At 40.5% G+C, this 26,949-nt stretch overlaps 1 protein-coding gene across 4 annotated transcripts in view; it reads left to right on the forward strand.

Annotated features, from left to right (window-relative positions):
- Window positions 1-266: 266 nt before the first annotated feature.
- The window catches only part of CAPN11 (calpain 11), a 44,046-nt gene continuing 17,363 nt past the window's right edge, over window positions 267-26,949 (forward strand). For 2 of the 4 annotated variants that reach the window (XM_083349114.1, XM_083349117.1), the window contains exons 1-6: window positions 267-367; window positions 15,037-15,327; window positions 16,573-16,642; window positions 25,543-25,661; window positions 26,101-26,234; window positions 26,407-26,575. In XM_083349114.1, coding sequence (XP_083205240.1) covers window positions 15,082-15,327; window positions 16,573-16,642; window positions 25,543-25,661; window positions 26,101-26,234; window positions 26,407-26,575 — 738 coding nt within the window. In that variant the 5' untranslated portion in view covers window positions 267-367; window positions 15,037-15,081. Of the gene's footprint in view, window positions 416-10,976; window positions 11,380-15,036; window positions 15,328-16,572; window positions 16,643-25,542; window positions 25,662-26,100; window positions 26,235-26,406; window positions 26,576-26,949 lie in introns of those variants that run through there. The other 2 variants (XM_083349115.1, XM_083349116.1) reach the window with 2 other exon arrangements.

Raw genomic sequence — 26,949 nt, forward strand, 5'->3', positions numbered from 1 at the left:
ATAAAAGGGCCAAGTTTGAAGACCCCTGACCTAGGATGAAAGTCAAGGTCAATCCGTAGGTGCCGATTTTACGGGGTCGTAACAGCGAAACGGGGCGTCGGAGCGCCTGGTACCGTCCGACACCACTTTTGCAGCAGAGAAGAGACCCGGATTCCGCCTGAACTATGGCAGCCGGCGGCGGCGCCTTTAAATTCCCCGCCCCCGCCCAAGCCCCAGTGGACCCGCCCGCACATTCTCAGCCAGCTAAACCCCACCTTCCTTAGCCCCGGAACTTGGAAGGGCAGCTGCGGCGCTTAAATTCGGAGGCGATGCGCAGGGCGTAGGGAGGGGTTCCGAGAAGCAGAATTGTGGCCTTGCGGAAGCCGGCGTAAGTAAGAGTCCAGCGAGCGGCCGTTCCACACACCATCCGATTAAGGTTTGGTTTCATGCGGGGGGGCGGGGGGGGGGGGGAAAGGCCAGTTGCAGATTCTAGCCCGGGCAGGGGTCTTCAAACTTGGCCCTTTTATGACTTGTGGACTTCAACTCCCAGAATTCCTCAGCCAGACAAGCTGGCTGAGGAATTCTGGGAATTGAAGTCCACAAGTCATAAAAGGGCCAAGTTTGAAGACCCCCTGTGAATCTAGCGCTTTCTCCGCTCCGCTCTTTTTTTTGGGGGGGGGGGGGGAGAGGGGGTTTGCTGCAGGGCCTGGAGATATCGGCTGGATCAAGTGCCCTGCCCTGCTTCCGCTTTAGCCCAGGAGTGGCCGCAGAATAACCAAGTCTTGGTAGCCCCCATGTGGGCAACTGGCCAAAGTTGGTCGCCACGTAGGATCGTCACCCGACTGGCTCATAACCGGGTGCCCGAGATTGCGGGCGCGCCTTCCGCCCCAAATTAAGCCTCTAGACTCGAGAACCTGAGTAACGCAGCTCAAGTCAGTCACCTTTCCACGAAAGGTGCGCTCGCGGTGTTTTTATGTAGGCGTGGGGATGATCTCTTAACCGGGATGACTATCCGTGACTCTTAGTCTGCGTAGCTGGAAGCTGACTTGAGTGGCTGCCAAGTTAGCAAGTGACACTCCTGGAAGGCCTAACCGGGAATAAGCAGGAGTTGCCTTGAGCTTTCCGAGAGGGGAAGCTTTCCTTAAAGTTGTTATCAGCCACAACGGCCACCCCTAATTTGAGATTTGCTTCAGAGTCAGCCCTCTCAGTTTAGCAAGGCAGCAGCGTGTCTTGCCTGCTTTTCTCTCTGCAGTGTTTGTGTGATGAATACTTGGGGTTGGCTGTTGAAAAGGAGAGGAGGCCAGCTTCGGACCTCTACCCGCTTGCAGATGATGACGATGATCTTGGTCTTGGAGGGAAAATTCTTTTTATGCTGCTCCTCAAAATATTGACTTGTACAGATGGATTAATGTAGCCATTTCCAATTTGGCTTCTTCTGTATATGCAGAGCCTGCCACTCCAAATTCTTGGCCACTATTTTGCAAGCCTAGCTCATCCAGGGGCTGCCAGGGTGGGGAAAGAATGGTTTTGCATATAAGCCTGTTTGATTTGTTTTCTTAATTTATTGGGACACTTCTCCCCCCCTGCACTCATTGTCCTACAATGAGGGCAGTTGTGGATACAGTAGAATTTATGGTCTATTCATGTTATACTAATTCCTCTCCTGTATCACTGACCACATTCTGTAGTTGGATGCTTTGTTCTTTGTTGATAGACTAGCAATTTTGCAAAATTAAATTTTTAAGCAGTTTTCTCTTACTATCACTTCTGCTTCCCCATCCTTTCAAAGGATCCTTTCAATTTGACTGCCAAGAAAGAGCAAAAAATGGTGCTCTAACTTGCCTGCTATAGACTTTACAGTAACCAATATTCTTTCATCTCCAATCCATAGCAGAACAAAACCTATTTTTAGCTGCTATGTTTTTTTACGATGGATGATGTTAAGGTTTTCAATGTTTTTGTATTGTAAGCTGCCCAGATACAAGATGGATACAAGATGAGCGGCAAATAAATTCTATAAATACATAGTTTTATACATACAGAACACCCATCCATTTCTTTAATGTTTTGTATTTTAGGCTATTTGCAAAAAGTTTCAGCAATTTCTATGACAGGTAACAGAAAAAATGGAGAAGCATGGCACGAACAAGACACTAGGTGTGGTGAGACAGTGATTCCTGCAAAGGAGGCAAATAACTGCCCATATGCCACACGGAATGGCAACCTTATGGTCTGGATTACATATCTTCATTTTCCATAAAGTGTACTATAAATCTTCCTGATGGGTACAATCTGTTGCTTGGTTGCAGCTATATTTCTTTCATCAGTAGATGCCTTTGTTCCTATCTATGAACTCTAGCTTAGGAATACCTATTAGCCAAAATATGCTTTGTGTAACTTACCACTTCGTTGCTAAAAAGACTCATTATGACCTGGAGCGGGGAAAGAAACTAAAAGATTAGAGTAAGGTGGAAGGTAAAGCAGCCACACCATACCTCTGTGTATCTCTGGGATGGTAGAGTTGGATGGTTATTTTAATGTCATTTGCTCACCATCAAGGTGAGTCCTAATTTAAACTGTTTGCTGTTCTAATTCTGGGATGACTTCCAGATTTAAAGTGAAGCAATAATATTAATGAGAATGAGATGGAGGATGTAGACTTACATACAGAGAGAAATCTGTCTTTACTGTCTACTCTCCAGTCCAATTTCTTTGCCAAGAAAATAGAAGTACTATATTCAAAGTAGGCTATGCAGTTCGATTGTTGCATTTATAATATTGCTTCCCCCCTCAGTGGCCCATATAGAATTCTTTATATAAGTCTTTATTGGCCAAGTGTGATTAGACACACAAGGAATTTGTCTCCAGTGTATCAGCTCTCATTGTACATACAAGCAATAAGTGATAAATCATTATAATCAATGATTATAATGGTACTGGTTATGACCTACAAAGCCCTACATGGCATGGGTCCGGAGTACCTTAGGGAGCACCTGCGACCAGCATCAACTTCCCTCCGCACAGTGCACTCCCACAGAGAGGGCCTCCTCAGGGTGCCGCCGTTCGGAGAATGCCGTCTGGTGACCCCCATGGGGAGGGTGTTCTCTGTGGGTGCGCCTGACCTGTGGAACCGTTTACCGGTTGAGCTTCGGATGGATCCCGACCTTCGCTCCTTCCGACGCGACCTAAAAACCTATCTGTTTGAACAATCCGGCCTGGTCTGATGGGTTTTGTTGTAATTATTATTTTAATGTAATTTATCTTCTGCATTTGGGCACTAGGGTTTAATTTGTTTTCAATTTCTGTATTTGGGCATTTTGATATTTATGTCCCTGTTCACCGCCCTGAGTCCTTTCGGAGAAGGGCGGTATACAAATCAAATAAAATAAATTAAATAAATAAATAAAATACAATCATAAATCATAAGATGCAACATTCAAGTGATAGTCATAGGATACTAAAATAAGCAATCAATATAACATATTCAAGTTTCTCATTTTTCCTTTTTTTCTCTTACTGATTTTTACTCTTGGGAGTGATAAGAATAGTAATAATAGGCAGAAGAGAAATTGAGATTAACAACAGACTTCTTAAGATGTCAGCAAGGGTGTCTGTTATCGCCCTTGTTATTTGTGTTAACATTAGAGATATTATTGGTTAAAATACGGAATTCGGAAAAAATTAAGGGGATACAAATTAGAGATCAGGATTATAGATTGAGAGCATTTGCAGATGATCTGGTTGTTACAGTGACCCAGCCAGAGAACTCTGTTGTGGACCTGATGGAGATAATAACACAATATGGGAAGGTTTCTGGATTTAAAGTTAATATACAGAAAACCAAAATTTTGGCCAAAAATATGACAGTTTCGCAAAAGGCTCTCTTAGAAGGATTAACTGGATTTGAGATTGTTAAAAGGGTTAAATATTTGGGGGTGCTTTTGTCGCCCTCTAATACAAAGTTATATAAAAATAATTATGAAAAATTATGGGGGAGAATTCAAAAAGAATTGGAGAGTTGGGGAAAATTGCAATTGTCTTTGTTGGGACGGATTGCAGCAGTGAAAATGAATGTCCTGCCTAAATTTTTATTTTTATTTCAAATGATACCGATTCTTAAGAAAGATTCTAATTTGGAGGAATGGCAGCGAGGTATCAATAAATTTGTTTGGGCAGGGAAAAGACCACGAGTTAAACTTAAGATTATGCAGGATACTCGTGAGAGAGGTGGTGTTGTGACTCAGGGCCAGCCTGTGGGTCCGACAGCCGGGTCCGATGTATCGGAGGACTCAGATGTGGGGGAGGAGGGAAACGAACCGGCTGATGATGATTTGGAGACTTTGCAGAGTCCTCAGCCGGGAACCTCTTCTCAGCTGTGTGAGCCCGAGAGTGCGGAGGATGATGACCCACAGCTGGCCCTGTTCAAGGACGCCCGACGCAGGAGGCAGACGAGCAGGGACAAACAAAGGAAGGCTATGGGACTCCTCGGGAGGAGGCACAGGGAGACCACGCCCTGAGCTCTCTATAAAAGAAGTGTTTGGGGAGGGGCTAGTTGCTGAAGCAACTTTTTCGTTTGAGAAGTCAAGCTCTTGTATTTTTGTAACAGTGTAATTAAAACTTGGCAGAAGCCTTTTGATCTTGGACGCTTTCCAGACTCTTCCTTTGATTAGGGGTGCGAGAAGAGGGCTGGTTCAGAACAGGTGGTCTCAAAATGCCTAATTTTAAACTATATTATGAAGCTGCTGCATTAGTAGGAATAAGTGATTGGATTAATTTGACACAAGAGAGATTATTAAATCTTGAGGGCCACGATTTGTTGTTTGGCTGGCATGCATATTTGTTGTATGACAAGAAGGTAGACAATGTGTTTAGAGTGCATATTTTAAGACAGGCATTGTTGAGAGTTTGGAAGAAGTATAGACATAAGTTAGATTGTAAGATACCATTGTGGGCAATTCCAAAACACGCAATAGAAAATATACATGCTGGCTTCAAACATGATGTGACTACGTATAAGGAGATCCTAAGCTTGGAAAGAAACGTTTGGTGTTTGAAATCATATAGCCTCTTGCGAGAAGAGAAGGTTGTTCAAAATTGGTTTCAATATACTCAGTTACGGGCCAGGTGGAAAGAAGACCAGAAAAATGGTTTTACAATGACTGATGAAAATTTGATAAAGCAAATCAGAAATCAGGGACCAGCACATATTAAACGGATATATCTTGCGTTGATAGAGATTGACTCAGAAACAGAACTTGTTAAGGATTGTATGATAAAATGGGCCCAAAACATCCAGGAAGTTATTACAATGGACACGTGGGAAAAGATTTGGGTGAGGAATGTAAAATTTACACAAGCTCAAAATTTAAGAGAGAATTTTTACAAAATGTTTTATAGATGGCATTTAGATCCTAAAAAGCTTGCAAGTATGTATCCGAATTATCAGCCTAAATGTTGGAGGTGCGGTGATGAAGACGCAACATATTTTCACATATGGTGGACTTGTAAAAAGGTTAAGGCTTTTTGGATAAAAGTCTGGTGGAATATGCAGAAGATTTTTAAACAGAGGATAAAGTTTTGTCCGCAACTTTTTTTGTTGGGAATAATTACAGATGCTATAGTTGTGGACACTAACTTGATGTTGAATTTAATTACGGCAGCGAGACTTTTGATAGGCCAGTACTGGAAGAAAGAGGAACTGCCGACCATAGAAGAGTGGACTTTAAAGGTTTCCGACCTGGCTGAGATGGCGAAGATTTCGGCCTATTTGAAAGATCACTCGCAAGAACGCTATATTATGGAATGGAGAAAATGGATTGAGTTTATCCAGAACAAGTATAGGGTTAAGAAGTTTCATATAGCATTTGAATAAGTCTTCTTTCTTTTCTTCTTTTTCTATTTTTGTTTTTCTATATATATTTAAGATATATATATATTTATCCTATATAAGCTAGAGAGTGATGGATTTTAGAGTTTATGGTTGTTAGTATATGGTTGTTTATGATTGTTTTTTTTATATATACCTTGTATTTAGCTCTGTGAAGTCGGGGGGGGGGGAGGGGGGAGGGGGGAGAGGTAGGGGGGAGGGAGAAGGGAGGGGGGATTCTTAAAGGAAAAATTGTATGTTAAAACTCTTTAATAAAAAAAAAAAGATGTCAGCCTGCTCCATTTGGATTCCTCCCAGATATGCTGGAACTTATCAACTGCTAGAAATTCTAGCCCAGGGGTGTCAAACTCACAATGTCACATGATGTGTGGCGACGTATTGCGACTTTTTTTCCATTGCCGGCAATGGGGTGGGCACGGTTTTGGCATGAGGCATCTGGCCCGTGGGCCAGCAGTTTGACAACCCTGTTCTAGCCAGGGTGGTTAGAGTCCTCGATCAGGCCATTTTGGTTGTGAAGCAGTAGTAGAAAAAGAAAGCAACAGCTTGAGTTGTACTACAAAAGGTACCTGCTATTAATCCTAAAAGTTGGCATGGATCCAAGACACCACTGCAAGACCTCAGAGTGGTACCAGAGGTACCCAAGATATTTAGCTAGAGGAGAAATGAATGGGATGGGAAAGACCAAGAATTTGATTGATTGACTGACTGACTGACTGATTGATTTTATTTCATTTGTAGGGCCACTCCTCTTGCAATAGTGACTCTGGGCAACTAACACCACTTTAAATACCCAGATACAAATAACAAAAAAGGAAAGCACCTAGTAAAAAAGGCATAAAAGAATACCACAAGTCAAGTCCACCAGCAGTAAGTTAACAAAGACTCGCAGGCTCAACTAATTCTGATGCCATTCTTGGAAAATATCCAGGTCTTTAGAGGCTTCCAGAGGGCTACTAGATTGGGGCCAACCTCAACCCATTTCCTTTTCATTTTTATTTTATATTGTGATAATTTAACGAGTGCCGCGTAACAGAGTGAGCGCCTGTTACTCGTCCCAGCTTCTGCCAACCTAGCAGTTTGAAAGCACGTAAAAATGCAAGTAGAAAAATAGGGACCACTCCGGTGGGAAGGTAACAGCGTTCCGTGCGCCTTTGGCGTCTAGTCATGCCGGCCACATGACCACGGAGACGTCCTCGGACAAGCGCTGGCTCTTCGGCTTTGAAACGGAGATGAGCACCGGCCCCTAGAGTCGGAAACGACTAGCACGCATGTGTGGGGGAAACTTTACCTTTACCTTATAACTTCCTAATAAACTCTAATGATAAAACCTGTTTGCGGTCCAAATGATGCTCAGAAGAGAGTCTTATCAAAATCCCTTGAACCTGGGGCATCCCAGTTAAATAAACTACCTAGTACTAGTTGGTTTATAAAAACTATTATGCATGTGCATATATGTGAAAAATAACGCTTATATACTAAGTCTGATTATAATAAAATGCTTATTTTTTTTATTTAGCGAATTAACTCTTTCCATCCCCAAATTACAAAAGTCATCCACAGAGGCCTGTCTTCCTCGTTTTCCTTTCTCTGCATTGCCAATGTTGCAAAACAGACCTTGCAAAAAAGTTTTCCCTCCCCCCTTGCTGGCAATACAGAAGTACCATTTTAGTTTTTGATTGAAAATGTTTGGAAATGGAAATGGGAGGAAAGCAAAGCACCCTGCTACTTGTCTGCAGTAATCTTTTACAAAAATGCATGGACCAGACATTGCTGGAAAAAGAGAAATGGCCGGCCGGTTTGCACATAATTTGCAAATGTTTAGAAGCTGACTAAGCATTGATGACTCCAGTTGGCATGGTGTCAGGTTTGGTGGAGGATGGTGGAGGATAAAGCTAATGGGAGAAATGTTTGTATGAAACTTGCTGAATGAGTAGGTCCAGATTTTAGAATGAGGAAAGCACAGTGATTATTTTGGATTTAACCTGCAGACCACGGATGCTAGACTCGGGAAATAGAAGGAGACTGGGGTACAGTAGCATACTGTTCATATCTGCATCTTCCCTGTATCAATCCAAATTGGCATTTCTCATTATATCGTCCTGTTTGACCAGCAATCTTCACTCTTAGATATTGGTTAAAGAAATCTCTGTGAGATGCTGACCTTTAAACAAAAATGCTGATATTTTGAGAATCAGATCTTGAATTTCAAAGATTTGAAGAGCGGGAGTTTGGTGGGATTCACATGTAAATAGTGCAGTAGTGCCATTTGAATTGAAAATTCGCCCATTAATGTCAGAGCTTCTTCCTGACTTTGGAGCTGGCTTAGAAAGTTTCACGTATTAACCATCATAGGGATATATAAAGTGCAGTGACTATTCCTTGTCTCCCTGACCTACCAGTATTTGCACATAGATTTAACCAACCTGGGAAAAGAAAATGGTATTATTGTTTATCAACAATTACATGATGATGCAGCCACCCATAATTGATATGTTATCAAATGTTTATAATTATTGTCAACAATATAACTGGGAGTGTTTCTTTTATAGCATTCTGCCATTATAAAGCTTTAAAAGTCAATATTCAGTAATTAAATTGGAAAAGAGGTAGAAAAGAAATTGTGTAGAGTGGCCAAATTACAATGAACTAACTTCCCCTAATTGTAGTTTGGATGATAGAAATAAAGAGGCTTGTTTCTTAAAGGAGCATAACATTTTGAAAAACTCTACATTTAAAGAAAAGTTCAGACATTGTGTCTTAACCACAATTACTATGTTTTTCCTAATAGATTTTTTTGTTTATACAGATATCTTCTTCGGTAGAAAGATTGAATAGGGATAATTACAATATTTGTATTCCTTCCTAAGATTAGTACATGTGTGAGGATGGGTGTATGTAAGTATACACATTACCACAGGTTTTCCAGTTTCTTTTTTCAGTTTTCACTTTTGTTTGTTATGATCATTTTCCTTTCTAATTCTGCTTTTTTTGCCTTGAGGTGTTTAATTTAAACATCTGTAGTAGAATTCGAATTGTTCAGGGGTTAATTGGTTCGATGGTATTTCCTTCACTGAATTTCTTCACTCTCGTGATATGTTCTTCACTCTCGTGATATGTTTTGTTCTAACCTTCTTCTTGACTTCAATGTGCTTAATGCTGTCAGCTTGATGCTGTCAATATGTGGTATAGGTAGTCCTCGACTTACAACAAATCGTTTGGTGACCATTCAAACTTACAACAACACTGAAAAAAGTGACATGCCCATTTTACACATTTTCCGCCATTGCAGCATCCCCATGATCACATGATCAAAATTTAGATGATTGGCAACTGACTCGTATTTATGACTGTTGCAGCATCCTGCGGTCATGTGATCACCTTTTTGCAACCTTTTGACAGGCAAAGTAAACGGGGAAGTGCGATGACTCGCTTAACAAACGGCAAGAGAGGTGGTAAAATGGGGCAAAACTCACTTAACAAATTTCGCACTTAGCAACATCAATTTTGGGCTCAATTGTGGTCATTAGTTGAGCACTACCTGTACAGGTTTCTGCAAATTACATCCCACCATATTGGTTATGGGAGAGGCACTCTCCATCTGGCTCCTCCGAGGAGACCTGTTCAGTTTGATTGAACCTCTGGCATAGATGTTATCTTTTTCGGAGCACACAAGCCCCACAACTATGTCATGGTATTGCCCACAAGGTGCCTGGCACTATTGATAAATTTATGGTACCTGACTCCCAGCAACTTTGGGTGGTTTACAAATTATTTAAAACATGAGAAACAAGACAATGAAAACAACAAAAGTATTGTTGGGGCTAGAAGATTGGGGGGAGGTTTCATTTTGATCACGGAAATATCGGGGTGGGAACTATTGATCCAACTCATTGCTCACATTGCACAGTTGCTTTTTAGGCATTTCTGAAAACAGTTTTTCTGTTCAGGCATTGCTACTAAATAAGGGCTCACCCACAGAGGCTTATTACTGTGGCAGAAAGATGCCCCTCTGTTTGCTGAGAACATGTCCTCACAATGGAGCATCCATTTCATGAACATCCACAGCTGAGGCAGGCCAAATTTGCTCCAAGGTGTTCTGGGATGAATGTTTTGCCTGGGAAAATGGAAGAAGAGGTCCCATCCTGTAATGAAAGAGGAGTTAACCTGGCAGGTCTCTTTCTATCCACCCCTTGGCTCTCTGTTGGTTGTGCAGCTATTTGAACTTCAAGGGAGACTGGAATCTGGCTTCTGCAGTCACTTCTTAGTTAGTTAGTTACAGGTAATCCTCACTGATTATAGTTGGGACCAGGAACTTTGTTGCTAAGTGATGCAGCCATTAATTGAAACATCACATTATTGCACCCAATTTACAAGTCAGTTCTTCTGCAGTTGTTAAGCAAATCACCAGGGTTCATTACGTGTGACAGCATATGAATACAATTTGCAACTTCCTGCCAGCTTTCCCACTGACTTAGTTGGAAACTGGCTGTGAAGATAACAAGGAGCAATCACCTGCTCACAGAATTCAGGAACCATTGTAAAAGCATCCTGGTTGCCAAGTGCCTAAATCATGATCACAAGACTGTGGAAATGGTGTGACAGCCACAACTTTGAGGACTAGTTGTAAGTCTGCATTTTCAGTGTCATTGTAAGTGTGGTCACTGAATGAGTGGTGAGTAAGGAAGGAGGGACCACTACGGTGGGAAGGTAACAGCGTTCCGTGTGCCTTTGGTGTCTAGTCATGCCGGCCACATGACCACGGAGACATCCTCGGACAAACACTGGCTCTTCGGCTTTGAAACGGAGATGAGCACTGGCCCCTAGAGACGGAAACAACTAGCACACATGTGCGGGGGAACCTTTACCTTTACCTTTAAGGAAGGACTACCTGTATTTGTGGGCTATTCAGTCAAATTGACAAGCCTATCCCCAATTTAATGCATATAATTGAAAAGGTGATAGAAAGGGTGGTATTTTGTGATCTGGGCAGCAAAGAATTCCTTCCCAATAACGTTGGTATTGTTGGGAAGCCTGGTGTCCTCACTTCCCGTCCTCACAGAAATGTCCTTTAAAAAAAAAAAACTACTCCCTTGTAGAATGTGTCTTGGCAGAAATATAGCATCAACATGCAGCTGTTTTTCCCCTCTCCTGTCAGTTTGAATGATCAGAGCTGTGTTCTGCAATTTAACAAAGTCCAGTTCTTCCACATTTATCTAGAGGCGGCATTTTGGTTGCATAAAACTAAACAACTTACATTACTGGATGGTAGCCAAGAAAGATGAGTCTAACTGCTGCCACCTACCAGTCAATAAGTTGACTGCTTGACAGATCAGTAAAAAAGTTTGGAAAAATCAGGTGGATATGTGCAAAAGCATCCTACCAATCATAACCTCTTTCTTGAACTCTGGTTCCAGGAACATTTATTCAGTGGCTGCCTCAGGGCTGCACAAAGGAGGCAATCATTACACTGCAATTAAAGGGGACAAACTCCGCTGCCATCAGTCGGCTGTCAGGTCAGTCATTTGCTAGTTCTCTGTAAGAAGAAATTAAAACAGGAAATGATTGGATAGAATGAATTTACACAAGCATGACCCTGGCACATACTTTGTATTGAAACTGGTAGTGGTTTTCCCAAGTTATAATATTTAAATTTTACTCAAGGAAAACCACAAATCAGGGTTCTTACTGTATCACATGGAGAAGCTGTATGGACAGCAACAAATCACAGCTTCTGGTTGTGTGTTTAAGGGCATGCTGTGGGAGCATTGGGATTATGAGTTTTCTCTTCAGAGAAAAAGGTCTGAGCATTGAGGACATATTTGCTGGTGTGAATCAGTGGGTCACACTGAGAGTTGACTTGATCATACAATCTTCTGTTGCGTGTTACAATTCTACCATGCTATCATTTTGTAGCTAAAGCAAGGTCTTTCTTTTTTTTTGAAAGAAATACAAGTATGATTGATACAGTTCATATCATAATTATTTACTTTGCTTTCTGTTTGCAGTCAACTTACATACACAACAATGAAACTATATAAAGCAGGAAGTACTTGCCTCGATGCTGATGAATGGGGATTCCGTTTTACCCCACCCTACTAGTGAGTCACAGATAGAAGAAAGGCTGAGTTAGTTGGAAATAGTTGCTGGAACATTGAGCAAAACCAAACAGCATGGAATTCAACAGATTCAACCTCTCTTCTCCATGCTAAACATAATATTGGGCATTCTTTCCCATCCTACCAGATCTAGCAGGGTTGGCATATTCCAGGTCTTGTCTGTGAAACAATGTCATGCACTGGGACATAGATCTTAGTCTTCCCCATCTAAGATCCAGATGGCCCTGACTTTGTTGGCTTTATGGAAGGCCTTAAAGACTTTGGATTGCCCTTGAACCCTGAATTCAAGATATTAGTAGAAGCTTATGGGTAGATTCTATGTTGGAAGACAGTTCCATTTGTGTTATTTTTAATTACATGTCACTCTACAAAACTTTAATTCATTTTTATTTTATGCACATACTTCCCATTCAGAATGATTTGGTTAAAGTGGGCAGCCATACAGATTCTATAAATAATTTAACTTATAAATGAACATGACAGTTTATTTTATTTTATTTTATTTTATTGAATTTATATACCGCCCTTTCCCGAAGGACTCAGGGCAGTTTACAGGTTTAAAGTTGTCTTCCATAATCTTAAAATCCGTCTTGTAGAAGATAAAGGCAAAATTATTTGGAGTTTTTCAGAAGATTGAACAAGAAATCACAAGGAAGTAGAGTTCATTTGGATGTCAGAAGAAACATCCTGATGGTCAGAGCTGTTCCACAAGAGCATAGACCTGGGATGTCAAACTCGCAACATCACATGATGTGTTGCGATGTATTGTGACTTTTTTTCCATTGCCAGCAATGAGGTGGGTGCAGTTTCGCCATGTTGCATCTGGGCTGCAGGCCAGCAGTTTGACACCCCTGGCATAGACTGTCTCAGAGGGTGAGGGGCTTTCCTTTGCTGGAGGTACTTAAACAGAGGCTGGATGGGTTTCTGTAGAAATAGATTCTTAGGTTGCACCAGTCGCTTCTAATACTTCTTTTATTTTATTCCAGGAAATGAGTTGTTTTTGAGATTGAGAAACAATGGTCTATAGAATAAGAGCAGTAGAGACTGTGGTTAGCAGCCCTTGGTTTGCAATGGAAAAAAGTCTTCAAGAGCCGATGTCATTGTTAGAAGATCCTTTGCTTACATTTGTTTCTGAGGAAGCTAAACCCAAATGGTGTCTGTTTACCATTTTAAATAGCTGCAGTTCCAATTATGGTTTTTAGAGGCCTGGGGTTTCTGCATCTAAAGTAATTTATACATCCCAGTTCTCTTTCCAGAAACTGCTAATTCCCAAGACCCATCAACCTGAGCCAATATGTTCAGGACTAATGAATGATAGACATTGCAATCCATATCTGTAAGGTAACATGTTACCCGTCCTTCCCTAGAATGCAGTCTCTTCAAAATCTGCAAGAAAACCCCATCACAAAACAAGGAAAGTAATTATGTATAGTGATTATGATGATTTATTAAATGTATAGGCCACCTGACTTTTAATGACTGGATGATTCCCAATAACTAAAGATATTATAATAAAATCAATAAAACAAAAAAAGATAGCAAATTCAGCGAAGTGAGGAGTCTCACTCTCCTTTCCAAATATATATTTCTTCTAATACTGAAAATAACCCCTTAAAGCCTGCTTGCTTATTTCAAAATAGTATTTTAAACTTTCAGATTTTTCAGTAATAATGCAACGTGGTTCATACTCTGCCACTCATGTGTTAAAAATTGTTTGATTCTGCCAGAGGTTTCTGCCAGTGATATGGTTTCTCTTCTTTCTCTAACTTTAGGCTGCACAGAAATAGAGCAACCTTCTTTTTAATATTTAAATAATATGAATTTGGCCAGGATATCTCTAAACTGAGCTTATGGAGTATTGCAACAAATGTGATTTGTTCAACAGTGATTTTTTTTAAGTCATAATTGCCTAGATTCGCACAACAAACTCGGCCAAACCTAGCACTGTACTCACAATACAGATCAGCCTGATATGTGTAAACCCCATATGTGTAAACCTGTTGTATTCCTATAGGACAACAGTCCAATAGAGAGCAGTTAGCTCACACGTAAAATCCAGATTTAAATCCCTTAGAACCTTGAAATAAGAAGCCAAAGACAATAAATATATGAAAGACAGAAGAAAAAGTCAAAAAGTGTAAACCAACACCACTTACTGTAGTGTTTAGTTATTTTCTATCCTTTGGAATCATCCTAACTCCTACCCCACCTATCCACTACATCAGACATTGCATTGTAATTATAACACATTAAAATTGCTTGGTTTGCTATTGCTAAGCACATTAATTTGTGCTTAGATTGTAAGCCGCCCTGAGTCTTCGGAGAAGGGCGGGATATAAATGGCATTAAAAAAATAAAAATAAAAATCTATATAATGTAATATACTCGTTGGTAGGGCTACCAGAAACTAGATTTCAGAGACATCAGTTGACTATTTCACAGTTATTGTCCTTGAATATCACGTTACATGTTTTACGTTGCAACTTCCATTGAATCAGAACAGTTTGCAGGGAACTTCTGACAGAATTTTCTCATTCAATATCAGTACTGCTGATTATCCAGAGAATAGAGTTGAACATGCTAAATTGCTAATAGGAATTATCTTGCAGGTCATAGAAAGCACACAAAGTCAGACCTAATATACGTATACCGGCTTTAAAGAAAGGTGATTCTAGTCATATGGCTGTGTGATTTTGAAGAAATACTTTCGCAAAGCTCTACTAACCCTTTATCATGGGTTAATCACAAGCAACAGCATTCTTCCGCTGGAGTTTCCTGGATTAATTACCCAGGCTTGATGTCATTCTTAGGGGAAAGGAGAATGGTGATGGCTTTGCAGGGACTGTTGGTTAGAAATCAGAATCTGAAATGAGTTCAAGATAACTGGTTCCTAAATTGAAGGCAGCATACCATCTTTCTAGATCTCTTAGGCAAAGCAAGGTTAATAATTCCCAGTCCTGTTGGCCAGAAGTCTCCAGGAATACCCTTTTCCATAACTGCAGATTTGATTTCTGATCTATAGTCTAACTCACATGTCCTTATTTTGGCTTCTAGGAGAACTGCTAAGGCACCTCTTGCCCCTGTCAAGCAGGGTAGATCATGTTTTCTTTTGGAGGAATTGCTGCCAAGCTGGAAAGAGACCGCCTGCGAGCTGAGGGTGTGGGTGATCACCAGAATTCTGTGAAGCACCTTGGTCAGGATTATGATACCCTGAAGCAAGAATGTTTGGAGAGTGGAACATTATTTGAAGACCCCCTGTTTCCTGCTGTTCCCTCAGTCCTTGGCTTCAAGGAACTGGGCCCTAATTCTGGCAAGACCCGTGGGGTGCGCTGGAAGCGCCCATCAGTGAGTATCTGTGTGCTGAAGAAAGCTTTAGTAGTGGGATGATTTGACATTATGGTCTGCATTCAAATATAGTAGATTTCATCGTGGCTTATTGAATCAACTCTAATATATTTGGCGAAACCTTATTTTAACAGACCCATTTTAGTAGACTTCATATGCAATAGATAGAATTTCTGTCTGGACAGTCTCTCAAACTGACAGATAAGTTCATTACATCCGAAATAATTTGGACCAAGCACTGAAGATAGATGTTTGGATTTAAAGGACATTTAGGAGTTAAAGTTTCAGTAATGGGGAATACCGTTGGGCTCATTATCGTGGACATTAACTTTCTTAGGCCTCTAGTTTTTGGTTACAAATACAGGATGGAGAAATAATCCTTGTGTCCAAGATTTTGGTAAACACAGCCATTTATTTATTTTTATTTTTTTATTTTAATTCCATTTATATCCCGCCCTTCTCCGAAGACTCAGGGCGGCTTACAAGCTTAGCAGTAAGCTTGTAAGCTTATGCTCCTAATAGAGGAAAATGTTACAAGGCTATACATGACAAAGTTATGATTAGTGATGCAGGATATAAAACAGTTTGGTTCACAAAATAAAATTATAGTAAAGAGAAGACTCTTTACTATAGGCCTGTCCAGATAACTTGACTGGTACATATAAATTGGGAAGGAAACTGGGAAAGAGAACACACTTGAAGACATGGTTATGCTTGAAGTAATCTCCTTAGAGAAACTTCAGCACAACTCCTGATAGTGTCCATCTACTGTGGAGTAGATGTCCATCAACTATGGGACCACAGAATCATAAATTAATATAGAATCATCACTCCCTGCAAGGCAGAGAGTGTTTACAGAGCTTTGGAATAAGCTCACAAAGTTACACAATGCCGTGTAAGGAAGGTGGTTAGAGGATCCCAGTGGGTAGTGAGTTCTTCTGGTTATAAAAGACAGTAGACCTGTTTGATTAAATCAGGCATTATGCTGAGTCTCATAATAGAAGAAAAGGAGAACATGAATTTGTAAACATACAAAAGAATTAGTGGATCTTAGAAGGTTGGACATTATTGGATAACAAAAACAATAAAGGAACCTAGAGAAAAATAGAGAGCAACTTTAGCCTTGCCCAGAAATCCATTTAACTAATTTATTTTTAGTCACGTTGCATGTGTATTGTATTTCATGTTTTCCCTTGTGTTTGTATGAGAACAGTGAGAAAACCTTCATAATATATCTTTTGACAGGAAATTGTAGATGACCCTCAGTTTATCGTTGGAGGCGCAACAAGGACAGATATCTGCCAAGGCGCTTTGGGTGAGTATTGTATAGTCAATTACATAACAAGTAGTAAAGTTTTGGCTAAATAAGCATTAGTCAGAGATGCTGGGGTGATTAATAGTTTCATTAATTATTTTCAAATTAAAACCTTAGATCAGGGGTGTCAAACTCAATTTCATTGAGGGCCGCATCAGCATTGCGGTTGCCCTCAGGGGGCCGGGTGGGTATGGCCAGGGGGGCGTGGCCTACTGGGTGGGCGTGGCTACAGTGTGTATGGCCTACTGGGTGGGTGTGGCCAGCTCTACATCATTCTCATCAAGGGTGCCTTTGGGGGCCCGGGCAGGAGTGGGACAGATCTGAGGGTCTCTGGCAGAAGGAGGGTCTCTGGGCCAGGGCCAAGGCAGTGGGGGCCGTTCCCTCACTGTTTCCAGGATGGCTTCGCGGGCCACATGAAACCACGTTGCGGGCCGGATCCGGCCCCCGGGCCTTGTGTTTGACATGTCTGCCTTAGATTGTCATTGTTTTTGTTTGTTTGTTTGTTTTTTTAGTGTCCTGAGCTAGATAAATTGAACTTTCCTATTTTTGTTGCTGCTAAATTTTTGGTCCATTTAGTCCCATATATGTGGCAGCATAAGGCAGCCATATGGTAGAGCTTTTTGGTTATTCATAAGACAGAATGTGACTTCCGTCTTTTCCCAGAATAATTAAGATGGTTTTGTACCTTTTCAGCTCAATAATGCAGACCCTTTTCTCTTATGTCCTGGATCTACATTAATATGGAGAAGGAGAAAGAGAGAAATTATTTGAGAAAATTGGGAGCAAATACAATGTCCTCTACTTAAAATAGGGCCTAAACATGAAGAAGGCCGTGTATTTTGATCACACTGATCCCAATCATTTCTGTAGAAAGGAGGGGGGTTTCTTCATTCTCTTAAGAAATTGAGGGTCCTTTACAGCAGAGCTCCCCGACTCTGGCCACTTTATGACTTCTGGACTTCAACTCCCAGAATTCCTCAGCCAGCACATGGCCAAGGTTGGGGACCCCTGCTTCACAGGGTTCTTTCTGCTTTCAACAGAATTTCTGTCTTAACATTGTAATGTACGTACCTGTTGACTTGCCCTCTCATAGAAATTAGAGGAAATAAATCCTTCCCGTCAAACCAATACTGTAAAGGTAAAAGAAATTGGGCATTGATATAAAATGGGTTGGTCACAGAATATTTATTCAGCTAAAAGTAATAATCTTTGCGTGTATGTCATAGTTGTAAGACCAAGGTGGCGAACCTATGGCACGGGTGCCACAGGTGGCACGCAGAGCCCTCTCTGTGGGCACGCATGCTGTCGCCCCAGTTCTAGGTCTTCAGCTGGGTTTTATAAAACTTTTTGACTTTAGGCCTCCGCCGCCGTGTACAAAAGAAAAAAGGTTCAATCAATCAATCAATCAATTTCAACTTCTCGTGGGGGAAAAATAAGTTCTCGCAAAGTTGGAATTGATTGATTGAACTTTTTAGTCCCACCCAGTCTGCCTTTACCACTGCAGCCATGCCCACCCAAAGGGCCACACCCACCCTTGGCCACACCCACCCAAAGGGCCGTGCCCACCCGGCACCTGATGATACATAAGTGTGGACAATAAAAGCCTGTTCTTTATTATATTAGCAAGTAGAGTGGTGCATTTTTAGTGCAATGTGTATTCTATACTTTGCACTATTAAACACCCAAAAGATGCCAAGGAAGCTTTTAAACTGTTCACATCAAGTTATAATACAAACATTGTATGACTTTTAAAGCTTAGCCTTTCAAATAACCAATTTCACCTTACAAATTAAGATTGGAATTATAAAAAAAGGATAGAGATAATTGTATAGACTTCAGAGCAAACCAAGCAAAAGAATTAAAAAGCCTAATCCTGCTCTGACTTCTGAATCTGTATCAAATATACAGTATTTAAAAAATACTGTTCAACAGCCAGAGCTGCAAAATTCAGAATTAGAGGATTAATTTTATTAAAATGTGGCTATCGGAATACCCATTTCCATACTGAGAGCAAAAGTGCTGTTAGGAGTCTATACATTATATATATTATTCTTCAAGGTAAATCAATACCTCTTTGCTGCTTTAACCCTTTGTAGATTCGCTAGATCTGAATCTTCTGTATCTGTGAAAAAAGGAATTCAATATTGTATTTTCCCCCCAAAACAAATATTCAGTTTAGCTCAGCATTAAATTATAAGCAAGAGTTGGAAGTGCATCACAGTAAAAAAATACCATCACAGAGAACATTTTTTGTGCATTCATCAGTATTTCTTGACACACCAGTCATGTTACGATCGATGAATGGGAATCAGTATAGTCATTTTTTTTGTAAAGTGAAGAGGATGGGAAGGTATTGTGACATGTTATTTGATTTGATTTGATGTTATTAAATTTATATGCCGCCCTTCTCCCTGAGAACTCAGGGCGGCTCACAACTATAAAAATTAAAAAAAACATAAAGTAATTTTTTTAAAAATAGAAACAATAGATACAATAAATACAAGACAATTTAACCCAGTAAAAAGCCTAATTAAAAACTGTAGTCAGTCCAGGCCCGCTTGTTGAAACAACCAGGTCTTCAGGTCATGGCGGAAGGACCGAAGGTCAGGGGCTGTCCGCAGCTCCAGGGGTAGTTCATTCCAGAGGGTCGGCGCGGCCACAGAGAAGGCTCTCCCCCTGAGGGTCGCCACCGGCATTGCCTGGCCGACGGCACCTTGAGGAGGCCGACACTGTGGGAGCGAACCAGGCGATGGGAGGTTGACAATGGCAGTGGGTGGTCTCGCAAGTATTTTTTTTTAATTCCATTTATATCCCGCCCTTCTCCGAAGACTCAGGGCGGCTTACAAGCTTAGCAGTAGCTAAGTACCCTGGGCCTAAGCCATGTAGGGCTTTAAAGGTTATTACCAGCACCTTGAATTACACTCGGAGGGTAACCGGAAGCCAATGCAGCTCGCGCAGGAGTGGTGTAACATGGGAGTACCGAGATACTTCCATAAGCACCCATGCGGCCACATTTTGCACCAGTTGAAGCCTCCGGGTGCTCTTCAAGGGCAGCCCCATGTAGAGAGCATTGCAGCAACTGATGCTGAAGGATCTAATCCAGCAAGTTCTTGTTGGATCCAAACAATCTGCCTTCCCTTCTTGCTGGCATGCCCTGAAATGATTCTGGATGATAGCGAAAGAATCACTTTAAGTAGAAGTTAGGAAATAGAATACTTGGAATGCTTTCACATCATGGTTCCCAAGATGGATTTTGATCCACAGAAGCTGGCCAATAAAAAAATAACCAATGAATGACATATTTGATGTGCTAAGATTTTTATTGTCAATTTTCTATCACTTAAGATGTGTTTTAATGCACATTTTTGGCATTGTTGTGCCCCACCCAGAGTCCATCTGGACAAGTTACCAAATATTGTGTGGATAAATAAATAATAAAATGAACAATATTCTATGCAAACAAATGCAAGGAGAGAAAATCAAGATGGAAGGAGATTGTGCATGATTAAATATATATCTATATGTGACATAGGGACGCGGTGGCTCAGTGGGTTAGGATGCTGAGCTTGTCAATCAGAAGGTTGGCAGTTTGGCGGGTCGAATCCCAAGTGCCGCGTAACAGAGTAAGCGCCTGTTACTCGTCCCAGCTTCTGCCAACCTAGCAGTTCGAAAGCACGTAAAAATGCAAGTAGAAAAATAGGGACCACTCCGGTGGGAAGGTAACAGCGTTCCGTGCGCCTTTGGCGTCTAGTCATGCCGGCCACATGACCACGGAGACGTCCTCGGACAAACGCTGGCTCTTCGGCTTTGAAACAGAGATGAGCACTGGCCCCTAGAGTTGGAAACGACTAGCACGCATGTGCGGGGGAACCTTTACCTTTACCTTTATGTGACATGTATATACAATATATTATATTGTAATATAATGGAGGACAGAGTAAAAGATGGACATATGGGGATCAACAAACACTTGATATATGTTTCCAGCCCAACTTCAGTGGGCTCTTGCCTGCATTCATTCTTTTTTACAGTAGGGGGTTTACAACTGCACAACCCTCAGTGTAGCCATTACCATTGTTCTTCTACCAGAATAGAGTAGTGACTGTTCTGTCCCCTAATTGGAAAGGTCTTTACCTCAACAGATATTTTTCCCGGAATGTCAAGGAAGTAAGTCAACAAGGAGACCTGTGTTGTTGGAGTTATTGTGGTGACCATGGCATAATTCAGGATTATGGGTGCCTTCTTCTCAGTCTGTGATAGTGTCCACTTTTCCTCTGCTAGATAAGGCAAGGCATTTGTTCCTTTGGTAGCTGTGAAAGGAAATGTGTTCTCCCCATTATTGCAACTCTGGAAAAAAGCTACAGGACCTTCTGAAGAGTTTTTCAGAGTATAGTTCCATATGCAACATGGGAAATTTTTTTTAAAAAATGAGGCATTCCCAGGTGGTTCTCCCTCTCACTCACACAGCCTCCAAGTGGCTTTTCCTCTTGGCACCACTAGCTACTTTAGTGTGTGGTGGCAGTAATATTTTATAAATTGCAATTTGGGGAGGAAGGGAATGAGCTGATTAGCACTGTGCTGTTTTGGGAGATATTTATACCTTCCTTTCATACAAGAAAATTGAGAGTTTATTTGGTGTGGTCATTAGAGAAATGAAGCTTCAAATCCTGGTTGAGCCATACAATTCATTGTCGTTCAGGTGGCCACTCTCTCACAGGGTTATTTTGAGGTTAAGAGGAGAGGGAGGCAAATACACATCAGTTTTAATTCCTTTTAATTGTATTTTTCTTTCACCTTATTTGCTTTTCCTGGAGAATAATTATGTGGTCACTAAGAATCAATATTGACTTGATGGCCTATAATTACTTAGCTCAGTGTGGTTTTTCTTATTTTTCTTCCAATGTGGAAAGTTTTGGTCCTGTTCATTTGACAGGTGTGGGTCTGCAGGACCCACAAAATAGATACAATCAGGCTTTCTGAAATACATTTTGAACTTATTCCCTGGCATTCTTTCCTTCAGTCTGTCTCATACTAGCCTCCTTTCCTAAAACATTTATGCTGTTAAACAACAGATGACTTCTACATCACTGAATAATGAAAAGAAGAAGTAATTAAAACAACATTGGTATCAAGCAGATATGACTACTGTGGATGGAGAAACTTTTGCTGTAAAATAAGTTGCATTAGTGAACAATGAAGAAGTGCTGATTAAAACAACTGCTATTCAGCGCAACCTATCAATCGGATAGTTATGAATGGAGATACAGCTCCTCTAAGTTCTTAATGGAATAGAATTTCTGGCCAAGTGGCAGCTTGTGATAGCTTTTATATTTCCATTTGCCGATCAGTAGCTGTAGCATTTCATCTTCTCAGCATGCCCTTTTATGATAGAAATAGAGAAAGGACACATGTCCTTCAGGCAACCAGAAACATCAGAGTGTTATCTGTAGCTTGGAAGGAACCAGCACGTACTCCTGTTCCCATTTCTCTCAGACATCCTAAAAAGCTTCTTCCATCTTAATGGCAATTTACTCATAGTTTATTGTGAGATAAAGCTCTGTGCCCAGCCATTTTTTTCAGACCGCAGGACACTCCTGCAAAATCTTCACTAAGGGAGTGTCTCAGGCCAGATAAAAATTAATTTGAACAGAAATTGTGGTTTTAAAATGTTCATTAAGCATCACCATGCAAGAACCCATTTAAAAGAAAAGAGCCCAAGTTTTAGAACATTCTGTATGTTTAAATATCAGCCGAGTGAAGTATTGCCTTATCGCTGTTACCCTGCATTAACGTGTTTTGCAAACTGGACTGAAAAAACTGAAAAAAACAAATAGGAAAGCACTTATATACCGATACTTTTAGCAAGAAATCTGCATGGACACATTCATAAAATCACCAAGAGCTGAGTCAATTCAAATTTTAATACAAAATAGAACATTCCTCAAATTACAATACATAAACTGGGATGCCATAACAACAGAGAGCAGACAAAGAAAGCTGATTATGTTCCATTGAGTCAGCGTTGACTCTTGGTGACTGCATTGCTAGATTTTCTCCATAATAATCTGTCAGTAATGTTACATCAGTGCCTGCACTGCACTGTGACTGTACATCCACCTTGCTACTAGTTATATTCTTCTTTCCTTTCCCAGCATTAGAGTCTTCTCCAGAGAGTGAGATCTTCACATAATGTGTCTGAAGTAAGATGATTTGAGCCTGATCATTTGTAGTTTAAGTGGGTTGATTTGATCAATGATCCATCTGTTTGTTTTCTTGACTGTCCAAGATATTCTCGGGAGTCTTCTCAAACACCAAATTTCAAAAGCATCAATACTCTTCCTGTCCAGCTTTTCAAAGTCCGTGTTTCATTTTCAATCCATAAAATGTCACAGGGAATACCATGGCTTGCACTGTTCTGATCTTTGCAGGTGTAGACACATCACTGTATCTGAATGTCTTTTCCAAGGCCTTCATAGTTTGGGCTGCTAAGTTCTAGTCTGTTTTTTCCTGGTTCCTTTACTGTTGAGGGTTGATCCTAAAAGGCAGGAGCATTCAACCACTTCAATATCCTCATTATCAATTCCAAGACAAAGAAAATAACAATGTGCATAATGCAATAGAAACATCTTAAAACAGCTTCTAAAAGAAATCATGGTTCATAGCTATATATACCATGCAATCTTAAAAAAAGTATATAAACAATATGTCAGGGGTGTCAAACTCAATTTCATTGAGGGCCGCATCAGCATTGCGGTTGCCCTCAGGGGGCCGGGGGTGTGTGGCCAGGGTGGGCGTGGCCTACTGGGTGGGCGTGGCTAAAGTGTGTATGGCCTACTGGGTGGGCGTGGCCAACTCTACATCGTTCGCATCAAGGGTGCCTATGGGGGCCTGGGCAGGAGTGGGACAGATGTGAGGGTCTCTGGCAGGAGGAGGGTCTCTGGGCCAGGGCCAAGGCAGTGGGGGCCGTTCCCTCACTGTTTCCAGGATGGCTTCGCGGGCCGCATGAAACCACTTCACGGGCCGGATCTGGCCCCCGGGCCTTGTGTTTGACATGTCTGCAATATGTGATCACCACATATGCTGATTAATATCTCTGCAGTGCAATAAGACTAAAATTATAAGCGTTTTATATAAAAACTAACCCAAACTAATTAAAAAGCAGAAAAAAGAAAAGAGAGTAGAAGTATTAAGAAAAAAATAAAAGAAGCTTCCAATTTTCTTTGTAGCAATTATAAGTACAGTTACAAAATTATCTTACTCTGTGATTATAAAAGAAAGCTCACTCTTTTCTATTATCCAGGGTTTTTTTCTAAATCATCCAAACCACAAATCATAAGTGCATTTTTTCATTTTACGCAAAAGGTTTATTAGGCCTAAGACAAAATTCCTCACCTGTTAACTATCTTATCTTATCCAAGCAGTGGCCTTTCTCTTCCTAACTCAGCAACAAAAAACCTTTTTACTGCTTTTATCTTTTTTTGCAAGTCTAAATTCTATTTGTGCTTTATCTTTTCTGGGTTACTTTCTGCATATACCAGCTACTTGCTAAGATGCCTTCTTGGAAACTGCATCCATCTTCCAGATCCTTTTTTAAAATAACTTTTATTAAACTATACGGATAAAAATACAAAATACAAGAGATTAAAAAGTAAAAAAATAAATGCAGAAAAAAAGAAAAGAAAGGTAACATCCCCCTTTGTCCCAGAAAGTACAGTACAGATAACTTTAATAACATCACCATCTCTTAAAATATAATAAATCATCTCTTCATCCCATATCCTACTCCATTTTCTATAAATAAAATTTTAAAGCTTCATTACTTCATCCTAATCAACAAAAGTATCCATCTTTCATGTCCAATACACGTTCCTTTTAATTTTTAGCTGAGTCAGAAGATCCCTATGCATTCAGACTGACTCTCCCATTTTTTGGAATGGGATGTTATTGTAGTTCCAGTGTCCCATTTTTGAGACATTGCCCATTCTCCTATATTCCATTCAACCTGAAGATTTCGGTCCATAAGATCTCACTTGCTACTTCTAAACCTGTTGGATTTGTCTCTCCAGAAATCTACTCTACATGTATGAGACTGCTTCAATTTCTTTTTCCTTTTCCCAGAGTTTTTATCTCTTCAGTCTGCTATTTCTTATTGGCTCAGATCTAGCCAATCCCGTCATTTGTTCTTCAATCTTTTGTAAAATGAAACAGCAATTGTGCTGAGGAATTTGGAAAGCCTTGTAGTCATGACTTTCAATTAGTTATCCAGATAGTTCAATTCTTCCATTATGATCCCTTCCTAAAAGTGATGCAATCTGTTCCAGGATGGCAGCATCCAGGAATTCTCGCTGCTTCAACCTTTATTTCTTGCATTCCACTTGATGACCTTCACCAAGTTTTAATAATGCTTACCATATTTTCACTGTTTGTTCCTACAATACTTTATTTTTCTACTTTATTTTTCTATATTTTTCTGAATATTGGATTATAATGTCACTGGAGTACATCTGGAAAGCAACGTATTAGAGAAAGCTGATTTAATACCTTATATCAAATGGCTATATCAAAAAATCCAATGCAATATATTGGATTAGCCACCAAAAGTCTTCACATTTCTGACCAAGAGGATATGGTTCACATTTATAATCAGAGCAGACTGTATAGGAGCTGTCTGTCCAGTTTGTTGTTTCTACAGATTTTACTAAAATTGACTAAATGTTTCAGAAAGAATCTACTCATTTTCAATGATCTATCGATACCATAAGTGAAAAAAGATTATATTTTAAGTAGTATCTATAAATGTAGTGGTGAAGATACTGACTTTGAAAATCTAGAGGAGAAGTGATATATTGATCAGACATTGCAGACTGATTTGAAGTAACTTCTGTTTCCTTGCTTTTAAGGTGACTGTTGGTTATTGGCTGCCATTGGTTCCCTGACTCTCAATGAGGAACTCTTACATCGGGTTGTACCCCATGGACAGAGCTTCCAGGAGGACTATGCGGGCATTTTCCATTTTCAGGTAAGGCATGCATTTTGCTACAGGCATGCATATTGCTATTGCTAATACAAGGTCTCACTATGAATCGCTTCCTAGCGATTCATAGTGAGACCTTGTATTAGCAATAGCAATAGCAATTCACAGTGCTTTACAGCCCTCTCTAAGCGGTTTACAGAGTCAGCATATTGCCCCCAACAATGTGGGTCCTATTTTACCAACCTCGGAAGGATGGAAGGCTGAGTAAACCTTGAGCCTGGTGAGACTCGAGCTGCCAAACTGCTGGCAGTCAGCAGAAGTTGCCTGCAGTACTGCATTCTAACCACTGTGCCAGTGCAGTTACAGAACGAAAGAAGTGCAGTTCAAAAAAAGGATCATGTTTTACTCCAACCTAACTATTCTTACTTTGCTCAAACCAAGCCTAGCTATAAATTCATTATTCCTTTCTTTTTTTATTCCTCAGATATGGCAATTTGGCGAATGGGTAGACGTAGTAATAGATGACAGATTACCAACCAAAGATGGAGAACTTGTGTTTGTGCACTCGGCCGAGTGTCAAGAGTTTTGGAGTGCTCTGCTGGAAAAAGCTTATGCTAAGTAAGTATTGCTGTTGTTTAGGTCATTAGATTGCTAAAGTAAAGGTGGATGCTTGCTTTCTCCAGAAAACTGCTTTGGATTTGTTTCTCTGCTATTATACTTCCAACCTCCTGTATCATTGACAAGGTGTGCAGATATCCTTCTAATCCTGAATTTGTTGCTTGCTACACAGGTTGAATGGCTCTTATGAAGCCCTGTCAGGGGGCAGCACCACCGAAGGTTTTGAAGATTTCACTGGTGGTGTGGCAGAAATGTATGATCTCAAGAAACCACCACGCAATTTATCAAAAATCATTTGCAAGGCCCTTGAGAGAGGATCTTTGCTTGGCTGTTCCATTGATGTAAGATATGCTCCTGAGAGGGGTTCATGAAATGCTTGAGTCGGGGAATATTAAAAGTCTTGGAGTGCTTCCTTTATTTGGTTCTGATTTTTAGATGCCATTAGGAACCAGGAAGTAAACAGAAAATAGGATTCAGTAAGTATAGGTTTATCAGAGTTGAACAGTTGATTGGGCCTATGTTACGTGAAGTGCGGCATAGCAAAGGTTCGATTACAGAGTTTCTTCTCCATGACACTTTGGTTGGCGTTGTAATACGATATAAGAGTCTTCTGAAAATCATTGTTCAGACAAAGATATTCCAAGCTTTCAGCTTTTACTTTAAGTAAGAAAAGAATATCACTTTCAAACATGAAAAACAATGAGATATGTATTAC

This window comes from Vipera ursinii (genome assembly GCF_947247035.1).
Source record: "Vipera ursinii genome assembly, chromosome: 1".
Taxonomy (NCBI): domain Eukaryota; kingdom Metazoa; phylum Chordata; class Lepidosauria; order Squamata; family Viperidae; genus Vipera; species Vipera ursinii.